The sequence below is a fragment of the Barbus barbus genome (genome assembly GCF_936440315.1).
Source record: "Barbus barbus genome assembly, chromosome: 10".
Classification (NCBI taxonomy): domain Eukaryota; kingdom Metazoa; phylum Chordata; class Actinopteri; order Cypriniformes; family Cyprinidae; genus Barbus; species Barbus barbus.
Genome location: NC_136738.1, coordinates 18,227,008 through 18,238,940, shown reverse-complemented (window position 1 = coordinate 18,238,940; position 11,933 = coordinate 18,227,008). Strand labels below are relative to the sequence as shown.

General features: G+C 36.9%; 2 protein-coding genes across 18 annotated transcripts in view; one reads left to right on the top strand and one right to left on the bottom strand.

Annotated features, from left to right (window-relative positions):
- Positions 1–4,292: 4,292 nt before the first annotated feature.
- LOC306875614 (NAD(P)H dehydrogenase [quinone] 1-like) lies at positions 4,293–5,588 on the bottom strand (the record flags this gene model as incomplete). The annotated part of the gene is made up of 6 exons (XM_079426300.1): positions 4,293–4,592; positions 4,712–4,813; positions 4,915–5,028; positions 5,104–5,234; positions 5,334–5,501; positions 5,585–5,588. The coding sequence occupies 6 exons, from the start codon at positions 5,586–5,588 to the stop codon at positions 4,293–4,295; spliced, it is 819 nt and encodes a 272-aa protein (XP_079282426.1).
- A 501-nt stretch (positions 5,589–6,089) lies between these two features.
- LOC306875697 (leucine-rich repeat flightless-interacting protein 2-like) overlaps positions 6,090–11,933 on the top strand; it is a gene marked incomplete at its 3' end in the record, with an annotated part of 38,185 nt that continues 32,341 nt past the window's right edge. For 13 of the 17 annotated variants that reach the window (XM_079426388.1, XM_079426386.1, XM_079426381.1 and 10 more), the window contains exon 1: positions 6,308–6,799. In XM_079426388.1, coding sequence (XP_079282514.1) covers positions 6,710–6,799 — 90 coding nt within the window. In that variant the 5' untranslated portion in view covers positions 6,308–6,709. Of the gene's footprint in view, positions 6,800–11,933 lie in introns of all 17 variants that reach the window. The other 4 variants (XM_079426392.1, XM_079426391.1, XM_079426394.1 and 1 more) reach the window with 3 other exon arrangements.

Sequence of the window (11,933 nt, the reverse complement as noted above, 5' to 3'; positions counted from 1 at the left end):
ACAGTTTCAATTGATGATTTAACTTTCAATGGGATGTTTGAGGAATCCAAGTTTTAATTTCACAATTACGGCTTAAACACATTTCCCTTATTTTAACATTGTATTGTACAAATATGAACTGGTGACCTTTGAAGTTTTCACACATTAAACCAGTAATTTGTTACATCATTCCATTATTTATATTACTTTTGGGAAAGCAGGAGACATTTACAGTGGTTTGATTGATCAGTTTCTCTCTGGCCAGTTTTAGTTCAATTGTTCTACAGCTCCCCGACCCTCAACAGCTCACTATCTCTAATTGGTTGAAAAACAGCTCAGCTGGTCATATAATATAACCAAGAGGAGCTCCCATGGCAGCAATTTGCTTAAAGTCTTGGTATTTGGTTATACAGGCAGATGCTTTTCTCAAAAGCACTAAACACACAACTCACACTTCATCAGAGTGATGAACAGTACCAGAAAAAAAGTGGCTCTCAGTGTGTCAAAGAAACATGCTGGATGTGGGATGTGTTTGCACTGTGTTGCATGTGCAGATATTGAAAACTGCAAACTTCAATTTCTAAAGAAATAACACACATTAACATAAAAAATTTGGGGCCAGTAAGATTTTTTCAGAAAAAAAAAACTTTTATACAGTAAGGATACATTAAATTGATCAAAAGTGACAGTGAAGATATTTTAACATTTAATTCAAAATATTTCTATTTTAAATAAGCACTGTTCTTTTGAACTTTCTATTCATCAGCATGTTGATTTCTGAAGGATCATGTGACACTGAAGATTGGAGTGATGGGTTAGGATGAAAATTCAGCTTTGTATTACAGCCATTAGATTTGAAAAGACTGAACATTTGATCTAATAATTGCAGCCATGATGAGCATCGTAAACTTCTTTTAAACAAAACCGTAAACTGTACAGTAGTGTACAAAAAGTAATTTCAAGTTTCTTTTAAATATTTAGTGTTGCATGTGCACAAATGGAGTTTATTATCTTAATCTCTTCATTCAGCAAAAACATCCTGTATTTCAGCACACTATTGCTGTTCCATGAATTAACTAAGATCACGCATTCGGGGTGTACATCAAAAAACATCTTTCGCCTCCAGAAAGAAGCACGGCAGTGAAATATGCACATGTGGTGAGTGCCATCGTGTGAGGAAAACAGACTTCAGGCCATGCCATTGTGTTCCAGGTGGTTCCAGTTTCAAGCCTCCCCAGTGTGCATTCTCAGTGCCATGCAGGGCTGAATGCAGTGTGGGGGATGGACCAGCACTCCATCTGACATCAGGAGCTCATGTGCTGGTTATGTTAACTCAATGATATAGATCATTGGAGATGGGAATCTACCCCCCCCCCCCTCCCCCTCCCCCCTTTATTGTGTTACAACTGTGACCACATAAACTTTTGATTTTTGGTCGAGATTCATTGTATGGAAAATAATTACAGAATATCTTCTTTATTGTTCAATAGAAGACAAAAATCAAAAAGTATGGAACACGAGGGTGTGTAATTGATGGCAGACTTTCATTTTCTAACAATAAATAACTGAAATAAGTGAAAACAATAACACTTCTCGGAAGAAATGTTTCCATTATTTGTCAAAAATGTTCTCATCTTTTGTGCATTGAATAATACAAATTACAAATTTGGTATGGCTGTTGTCACTTGATAAAAGATCGAAAATCACCATCAGGATCTATTAAATGAAAGACAGTGCGTAACTTTAAATGACTTCATCTAATAACCCTGTGGACAGAACCCAAAATCATGTCAAGTTTCCACATTTTTCCCAGAAGGACAGTCTCTTTAGCAAGGAAGCTCCTTTGATTTACCGCAAGCACATGGTGGAATACTGTGTGCCGTTTTGAAGTCTCTAATTGGCTCCTTGTTTTGGGTCATGGAAACATGATATAAGTGATTCCTTCTGGATTGTGCATTGAAAACTCAAAACAGAACAATCCCATCATGTGCTTTACATCTAAATCTAAGATGTAATGTATCCATTGTCAATAATTGATCAATTTTGACAATCAGTTTAATTCTATTAGTGGTCTCAGGAAAAAATGAACATCATGTTTTCCAAAAAATTGCAGAGCTCACAAAAAGCCTTATATTCAGGTGCATTAAGGTGCATCACTTAACATGTGAACTATTGTTATATCTGTTCTGTTTTATAACTAACGAATCTATCAATTGTGACTTTCAATATTTATTAGTATTGCACAGTTCTCTCTAAAACATCCTGTGCATTTAAATGCTAGACTTGCTTGTGGTCTGCATGTTAGAGTTTTAAAAATGTCTGTTATGGACCGGCACATCAGGAAAGGTGTGGTGAATGCAAAAACTGCAATACGCCCAGGAGACTGTGCATCAAGACTGTCACCTAAACCACAAATGCTCCCCTTGCAGAGCCCACATACACCGTCTTGACCTGTCAACTTTTCTTTTTCTTTTTTTTGATGAAACTGAGCATTGTTTAAGACTGTGAATTTTGCAGCAAGTCTGTTTTGAAGTCCATGACCATTGCTTAGTGAGAGATCTCTACCAAGCAATATTTATTCCTCTCATTTCTTGTTTAATGTTATCGGGAATGTGGTTTTCCATACAGTTATTTAAAATATGGTTAAAAAACAACAACTTGTGAACAGGGTCAGAAGATAATTTGTTTAAACCATATGTCAACAGAGTCATCAGAGTTTAGCGATGCATTCCAGCATGTGTCAGACAGACGATGACTTATAATCTACTCAAAACTGAAAATAGTTCCTAAAGTGTATTATTACATTTAAGCATTTAGCAGAAGTTTTTATCCAATGCAACTTACAATAGAGGGACCAAGCAATTCATCACAGAGACAATAATATTCATAATTACAATGCCAGGTTTAGTATAAAGCCATTTCGTAGTTTTTTGTTTTGTTTTTTTTTGTTTTAGATATACGATTTTTCTTTCTCTCAGTTTCAGTAATGTTAGTACTTCAGTTTTAACTTATTTTAAGTTAGTTGCCAGCCACCATCTATTTTTTTTCATCTAATATGTATATTTTATTTGAATAAACACGGTTTTAGTTAACATTGGTCTTGAATGGTGCATAACCACACCTTGAACCTGGGATATTTTAGCATAACCTCAATGTCACCACAAGAGGTCACTATGCAGGCCTGAGCAGTTTTTCTGTCTAATAAGGAATGTTTGTAAAGGAATACTGAACTGCTTACTGCACAGTATACACTGCTTTTAATAATGGTATGCAAAATACCACATATAGTATGTAACGATAAATTAAACTGGTAATATGCTACACTGGTACTACATGATTACATTTGGCATATGGTTTATTCTTCACACTAGAGCTGGAAGCAAGAAAACTAAACAAAAAGTAAAATATACTCAGTTTCTGAGATTGCATGGCTACCGGTTTCCAGATTACTCTTGATTACCATTAGGATCTGTTTTAGTTTAAAGTACAAAAATGCTGCCGGATTTCAAAGCATTATCTACAAACATCTGCTGAAGAAGGACATGCCCCTGAGGAATTTCCACAGGAAATCAGTGCACAGCTGGGACAAATACCCTTCGGAGAATAAATGAATCCAATTTAGGAGCCCTGAATAAATGTGCCATATTAAGGTGCTGCTTGTTCTGAAACCGAACAAACACATTTGTTTTTTATATTTGGGGCCTTAGAACTGCTTTGATAAAAGTCCCTGGGGGGGTGGGGGAGAGGCCACTGAAGGAGCAACAAAAGAGAAAACCTTGACTAAGGAGCACAAAATTAAACTTCTGTCTTGGTTTCCAAAAGCCCCAATATTACAAAAGTATAGCTCACAAAAAAAAATAATGTCATTTGGTCACCTTCCTGTTGCCTCAAACCTGTAAGACACTGGTTAATCTTCAAAACAAAGTCAAAATTTTAATGGACTCTGAAATGTCTGTCCCGCCGTTAAAAGGCTAGGTAACCAAGACCGAAAAGAGCAAAAGGCAATCAATAGGACTGGAGCAGATAATCAAAGGCTTGTCGATTTTTTTTTTTTTTTTATCTAAACTCAGGTGTCATTCAAAATATCTTAATTTCTGACGATTAAACAGTTTCTTGGGTTTTTGAACACCACGGGTGAGCAAACGGGTGCACCAACCCTACAACTTAAGATTTAAAAAAAAAAAAAAAAAAAAAAAAAAAAAAAAAAAAGATTTACAATACTCATTCAAAACAGACAATTTATTCAGGTCTACAACTCAGCTTTGAGAATGTTAAACAGACATGGCCACATGAGGGCAGCATTGCATCAGGTCTCACACCCCAGCTTTCATCTGGTTGTGGGGTGGCAGAGGTTTCTCCAGGTGGTGACCCACGGTGAGACCAAAAGGAGATTCAGCATGTTCCTCCTGGACCTCAGGCTTCAGCTGAAAGCCTTTCCCCTTGTCGAAGATGTCTGCAGGTGGGAAGGTGAGAGGTGCCTCATTTAGGAGACCTTGAAGACGAGCACGCCAGCCTTCCAACAGTCCTTCACGAGCCTCAGGAGAGAGATGTGTGGGTGCCCAGAAGATCTGTGGAGCAAGGACCTGGAAGCCACAATAGTTGAGGACACCATTCTGCAAAGAGAGGAAACAGTGCAGAAGCTACATGTTTAACTCAATTCACTCTGCATTCCAGGGTTCGTTGCTTTGTGCAAGGGACAAAAAAATAAAATAAAAGGGGATGATATTCTTACTTGAATTGGCCACAGAGTAACATTCATGTCTCCATTGATCCCATTGGAGCTGAACATGGTCTCATGGGAACCAGTAGTGAAGGATAACATGGCTTTCTTGTCCTGACATGAATTAAACACTCAAATTAGACCAATATTAACAGCCCATTCGAGTTTAATTAAAGAGCAGCCAACATTTGAGGTTTATGATGTGCAGGCCTCACCCTGAAGATGCCCTCACTATAGCGCTTTTCCAAAGTGTATGCATAACCAAGCGTAAGAGCACGGTCCATCCAGCCTTTCATGATGGCAGGAACAGAGAACCAGTACATGGGAAACTTCAAGAAATTGACAAATGGTCAAAGACTAACAAACACCTAAAAAGGAGAGCGAGAAAAAAAGGGAGGTCATACCTGAAAGATAACAAGATCTGCGTCTTTTATTTTCTTGTGCTCATCTAAGATATCAGAAGCTAGTCGCCCCTCCTGCCAGGCCAACATGGTCTCATTTCCATAACAGAAATGCTCTGGGTTCTTGACTGCTCCTGAGAAACAGAAAATAGTGCAATTATGGCCACTAAGCTCTGATAAGTTACTAGTTCTTAGTTTAATATTTTCTAAACAAAACACGACCTCCCACACACCAGTAACATCCTCCTTTGTAGCCGTGGCCTTGAACTCCATTTCATACAGATCAGACACAAGCACGTTACAGCCCTGTTTCTTCAGCGCGTCCACAGCAGCATCTTTAACAGCCGCATTGAAAGAGCCTGCGCTCTGGTGCGCGTAAACGATCAACACTGTCTGTGCAGCTGAAAGAGAACATAAACCGAAGACATTTAATCTAAACGTTGCGAACAAAGGAAAATTTAAATAACAACAAACAAGAACGTACCCATGTTTCTCACCTACAGGACTCAAAACAGCCACTAAACACCAACACAACTGTGAGTGTGAACTGTGACCTGTGTTGTTTTAAAGGGATAACCACCTGTGAACAGCTGAATCATTTTACTGATCAATTAGTGCTGGCAGGCCATCCACAAACATTTACGACAAAAAAAATAATAAAATAAATAAATGAATAAAATTTGTTCATGTTTTTTCAACGGATTAATTTCTTTTATTTCTTGTATTTTTTAAACAATTTTTTACAATAAACTTGCATCGCAGGTTTACGTTTTTACCACTAGATGTCAGCATGCACCAGCTGAAGCTACGTGCAAGTTACATCTATAAAACATACGATAAAAATGAAAAATCGAAATTGATTTGGTAAGTCAATTTAGATAACTAGTTGTTTTATTAACTAACTTTTCTTTCTTTATGGCCGGGTAATGTAGCCTATTTGGCAACAATTTTCTGCTGAGAAAATAACAGCTGTTTTGTCTCCTCATCTTGGGGCAGTTTTTAAATGGGCAAGGATGGAAGATTTGCATGAGACCACGGTTTGAGACCAGCAGTCTGGTTTATAAGACTATATTTTCCCTCTGCTGGGATTTTTGTAATGTAAAAGTTTATTGCGAAAGGTGCACGTGTATGATTTTAAGAAGAGCATGATAATGTTTCTGTTTTTAGCAACAGATTAAAAATAGCGTGCGAGCCCTCAAACCCCCCCGACAGACTCTGAACTAAAGCAAGTGAAGAAAAGTTTTATCTCTGCTGTTATACTGACAATCACGCTGTTAAACGGCCCAACTTTCTAAGCAAACAAACTCTAGATCATTTACAGCCATTTTGGCAGCTCCTTCGAGGCGACACGTGTGTCATAAAACGCGTTTGCGCTCTCAGTACCGGTGACTCTTCAGTCTTTCGCAGTACAGCACTAGGAAGAGTGCAAAACAGACGGATGTAACACAATGAACCGAGTAGTGAACGACACGACGTAGCGTTGCTGTTTTTTGGTTTGAGTCAGAAACTTTCATTTTCTTATGCCTTTTTTGAAGGAATATTTCTCCTAAGGATCGGTTCTCACGCGTAAAGGAGCGTGTTTCTCAGAAGGATTTATTAAAGGTTACCAATGGGGTCTCAAGGGCCAGGACGTAAAAGAACCCCCAGCAAAAATGGGTTGACTGCTGAGGAAGATGCCCTCAACGTAATCGCAAAAGAGGTAAATTAATCTCCTAAGGGTTAAACTAATGTAATGATCTTGATTGCAGATCTGCGGGGTTAAACTCCAGAGGAAAAAACATGACAATCGCATGCTTCTACATCCTGAGTTAGTTTGTTTATTAAACCAAAGAGCATACACAGTTTCACGATTATCTAATTAACATAACAACAGTCTAACTAAGGTAAAGTCCTCGTTTAGGCTCACCAGGACCTGTATTATTTATAATATTATTATTTTTTACAACCTGTAGATCATTTCCTCTCCTGCTAGTCAAGTCTGCTTCCTCTCTGTTTGTTTTTAGTACCTAACTAAAAGTTTCTGTGCTGTGTTGATCAAAGCTGTTGTTTTATTGTATCATGGCAGTAGGCTAATGTATTTGAAAGTGCTACCAGTCTGCAACATAAGCTGGGTTTGATGTGCTGGAACAGGTGCTGGGTTCATGGTGGAGAAAACCTTGATTAGACTGCTTAGGAAGTGATTTTGGCCCAGTTAGGTCTTCAGCAGATGTATAGCCTATGATGTTTCTTCATTGTAGACCCATAGTGAACAGCAATTACTGCATGTGAAGTGCACGTGTTTTCATAGACAGTTAAACTGTAAATGTAGCAAATGTTTCATTCTATTAATAGTAAGAGTCTCTGTTTGACACATCATGCTCAGTAGTTGGCAGGAGAGAGGCCTTCTCACTCTACTGTCTGCATGAACTGCTTTCTCCGTTTGAAAAGTGTGAAATACAGTCAGAGAAGCATGTGTATATTTGTGTGTATGCATGTAAACATGTCTCTGTGTTTACATGATTCATTTTATTTAATGTGTGATTTTTAGGCGAACTTCTTGGTATGTGAATGCATAATCAATAAGCTAAAATGTTTTATAAATAAGTGACAGAGGAAGTGTAGAACTCTGTGGCTGTTGAATAATCATGTGCAAAGTATTTTTATATTCTCATTTTCAGCAACAGGACAGGCTAGCTATTTTTTTTTTTTAAATTGAAAGTTCCCTAACTTAATATTTACCCATTTTAAATGCGCAGCTGTAGCACACTACCATGTGCTCACTTACGAGTTCATCTCTTGTAAGTGAGCACATGGATAAAGAGATATTCAGGTGAAACACCCCCATGTTATCAAACGTCCAATCAGGAGGCAAAATTCAGTTTCACATTTGCATAATTTTAGCATGAACGCTAAAAGTTATTTTCTGATCCAACCTGTTTCTCTTGAAATTGAATTTTTTTGCATAGTTTTTTTGTGTAGTCCCATGTGGCTTTGCAGCAGAGCTTTTGCAAATTTAAACAGCTAGGTCACGCAAGGTCTTATTAGAGCTTCTCTCTGAGCAGGTTTAGTTTCAGTTAGACGATGACGAGATACTGTGGTTTTAACCGTTTTTATTAGTGCTTGACACAATTTCAAGCCTGCTGTAAAGTTTGAATGCCTTCACAAATAAGCTACTTATTTATCTGTTTCTAGGACTTTTTTTAGAGCCATTTTATCATCTTTCAAGTGCCTGTTTCATTATTTACTTCCAGTGTTCCATTGTACCACCTTAACTTACGTGGTACCTGCGTTTGTTGCTGATAGGCTGCCGTCCAACACTTGCTGGTCTCTGACAAGCTGGTATGTTGGCCCTCATGTGTTCAATGATTCTGTAATAAGAGCTTTAAAAATAGAAGGCCCTAAGAGACCAGTTGTTAGTGCAGCTTCAAGACCAGACATGAAGTTTCAGTGGGGCATTACAATGAGCAGAAGTAGGGAACAGAGGCATCTGATAATGGATGCAGTGGAAACACATGCTTATCTGCAACAGTAATCCTCCGTGGCTTGTGCTTTTCTGGTGCTCTATAATGTAGCTAAGCTGTTAAATGTAAGAAAGGGCCACAGCAGAACATGAGTCAGTGAAGGATTTCCTGTAAAACAATTTCAACAATGGCTGCTCAACACTTTGATTCAGTGTTCTGTTTGTCTTTCTACATACACAGATGCACATTGTGGAATCTGGTAAGACAAACTCATGTCATAAATAGATTGTTTTCAGCTGTATGTGTTTGGTTCATAATCACATTCCCTAAAGTTTTGCCACGTACTAAAGTTTCATACAACAACAGTCCACGTTTGACTAGATAAGGCATTACATTTTTTTTTTAAAGGCAGGCCAACACCAGATAAAGGTCTATGACGATTCATGTTGATATGTGTTCTTAACACAGTTTGGGTATAAATCCCATAACTTGTGTCACTGTAAATGCTGATTACAATGGCACCAATTATGGAATTCCAGGCAAAACTGTTTAAGTATACAGTATAAAATGTATGTGAATGCTTTCAGCCAGTACCAAAAGTCACAGAAAAGACATTTATAATGTTACAAAAGATTTCTATTTCATGTTAATGCTGTTCTTTTAACTTTCTATTCATGAGTCCTGAAAAAAATGGTCATGGTTTCCGCAAAATGTTTAGCAGAACAGTTTTTTCTGAAATTGAGGATAATAAGAAATGTTTTAAAACCCCATATCAGAATTATTTGAATAATGACTGCTGAACATTCAGTTTTGACATCAGGAATATTGTTTTATAATAATCTAATACATCTAATACATTTAATTATATTTTTAAATATAAATAGAAAATTGCTATTTTGATTTATAATAATATTTTACAATATATATTTTTGCTTAAATAAATGCTGTCTTAGTAAACGTAAGAGACTTATTTCAAAACATGAAAAAATCAGTAGGCCCTATTTTTTTTAAACCATGCATGTCTCTGACAGATGTCACTTGAACAAAAAAAACGTTTCCTGGGAAGTCACACTCTTTTCTGTGATACCCCTGTTCTCTGTAAACAGCACAATAAATAAATAAATAAATAATAAAGAGTCATTGGAACACCCTGTGCTTTTCGATTATTTTTATCCAGAAAACTAGTCAATTAGAAACGCACTGTTTGTGAACCATTTTGCATGTCTCGCCTGCTTACTGTTTTAGGAAGTGATTCATGGAGTAACTACCCTGTCAGTCTGTGTGATTGTGTGTTTGAGTCAAACATGAGCAAGACAATGGCTTGTCAAAAGCTCATTGGTCACTGTGACTTGCCAGTGTTATTTCAATCAAGACGAGTTCATTTTAAGTCTTTAGAGCAATTAACTCGCTAGGAAGTTGAGCTGCTGGCACGACTGAACCCTTGCGTGTAAAAGAGGCTGGGAAATCGGCTAGTGAGACAGATGCAAGTTGGCAGTCTAAGCACCAACTAGATGCAAGTCTAGTAAAAGTGGGTAAAATGTGATTTAGAGAATGACTCGATTGGTAACTTTATAATGGTTTAAAACAAATGAAGCACTTTTAACTGATGTAAGAGTAGTAATAATTAGCAGGAAGTAGCATGGATAGTTCAAGCTGTTAATAGTGTCAGCTTGCCAGACTGAACTAGTGTTCCCTATTTTATTGTCTAAAAATAAAGAGCAGATATATGTACCGTTAAATAGTGTGGGGTCTGCAAGATTTTATTGTTGTTGTTGCTGGAGATCAAAGGTGACAGTAAAGAGTTAATTGCTGTTTTTTGTACTTTCTATTCATCAAAGAACGGTTTCCACAAAAAATATTGAGCAGCACAACTGTTTTCAACATTGATAATTATAAGAAATGTTTCTTTAGTGCTAAATCATATTAGAAAGATTTCTGAAGGATCATGTGACGCCAAAGACTGGAGTAATGGCTGCTGAAAATTTACAGAATAGATTGCATTTCAAAATATATTCAAATAGAAAAGAATGAAACAAATATTTCACAATATTACTGTATATATTTATAATTTTACTGTATTTTAATCGAATAAATGTAGCCTCGGTAAGCATAAGAGACTTCTTTCAAAAACATTAAAGAAATCTATACCAACCCCAGACATTTGAATGTTAGTGTGAACTAGCTGTTATTGTCCTGTACATTTCTTATTGCTAACAGTCTCAATACTTCAAAATATTATCATAAACTCATTCTTCATTCGTTGGCACCATTTACAGTGTCATCCAATGACTGAGATGGTTAAAAGCCGATGAGGATGCCAGGTTAGACTTTGCGCTCTGGGGGGTGTTTAGATGATTAATCAGAGCTCAGACTTTGGGTTTCGGGATGAGAGCTGTCTGACTGTTAATCTTAAACTCATTGCCCTGAGCAATGATTTTATAGTTCCGCATTCAGAAGAGTCCTCCTGATATCAAAATAAATGATCATGTGCCCTCACACATAAATGGTTTTATGAATACCGAGCACAGAAGCACATTAACACCTGCTTATCACCGGTCCGTGACAATCATAACATTTATCTGCCTCGCTCAGGATTAAGCTCTGAGCAACTTGAGGGTAAACTTGCACTGGACTGTATTCAACAGCTCCCTATTCATGTGAATTTTCTTCAAGAGACTTGTTGCAGAACTGTTGATACAGGTTGAAGCAAGACACCGTAACCAACTCAAATAATGTCTTCACACTTAAGTCAGAGACCTTTTTCATATGCTGACATCTTTCACCAAGAATGGAACCTCTCCATATAAGGACAAGGATTTAGAAAGGGTTTTCTTCCTTTTTCTGATGTCACCAATGGGCCGCTGAAGTTTATCAAAATTGCTTTCCTGTTTATTCTCTGCTGTTGGGACACATCCCTTATGAAGGAGTAATGCTGAGTCTATATTTTTTGTGCTCTTGATGCTGATTGGTCAGGATATTTGTGTATAACCCATGGTTACTCTGATAACTTCTTAAACTTCTGTCATGCGTTTCATGACCAAAAATATTGTCATTGTCTGTGTTACACTTTCTGTTGATATCAAATGCAAGATTTTACTTGGCATTGTGTATGAATATTATTTGTTCTTGTCACAAATTGTTTGGTTATTTTTACACTCAAAAATTAGTCATGGCATAGTTTATCATTAGGTTTTAGTATTTTCATCTATTTGATTTGATTTTACTTGAATATTTTTTTCAAATTGTTTAGCATAAATCTGAATATAATCAGTTATTGAGTATGAATATAGCTGTAGAACAAGTAAGATTCAATTAGTTGAAATGTATTAGATTTATTGATAAGTATAGAAACCTGGTTATTTTGTATTTAAAACACATTGTTATAGTACTTTT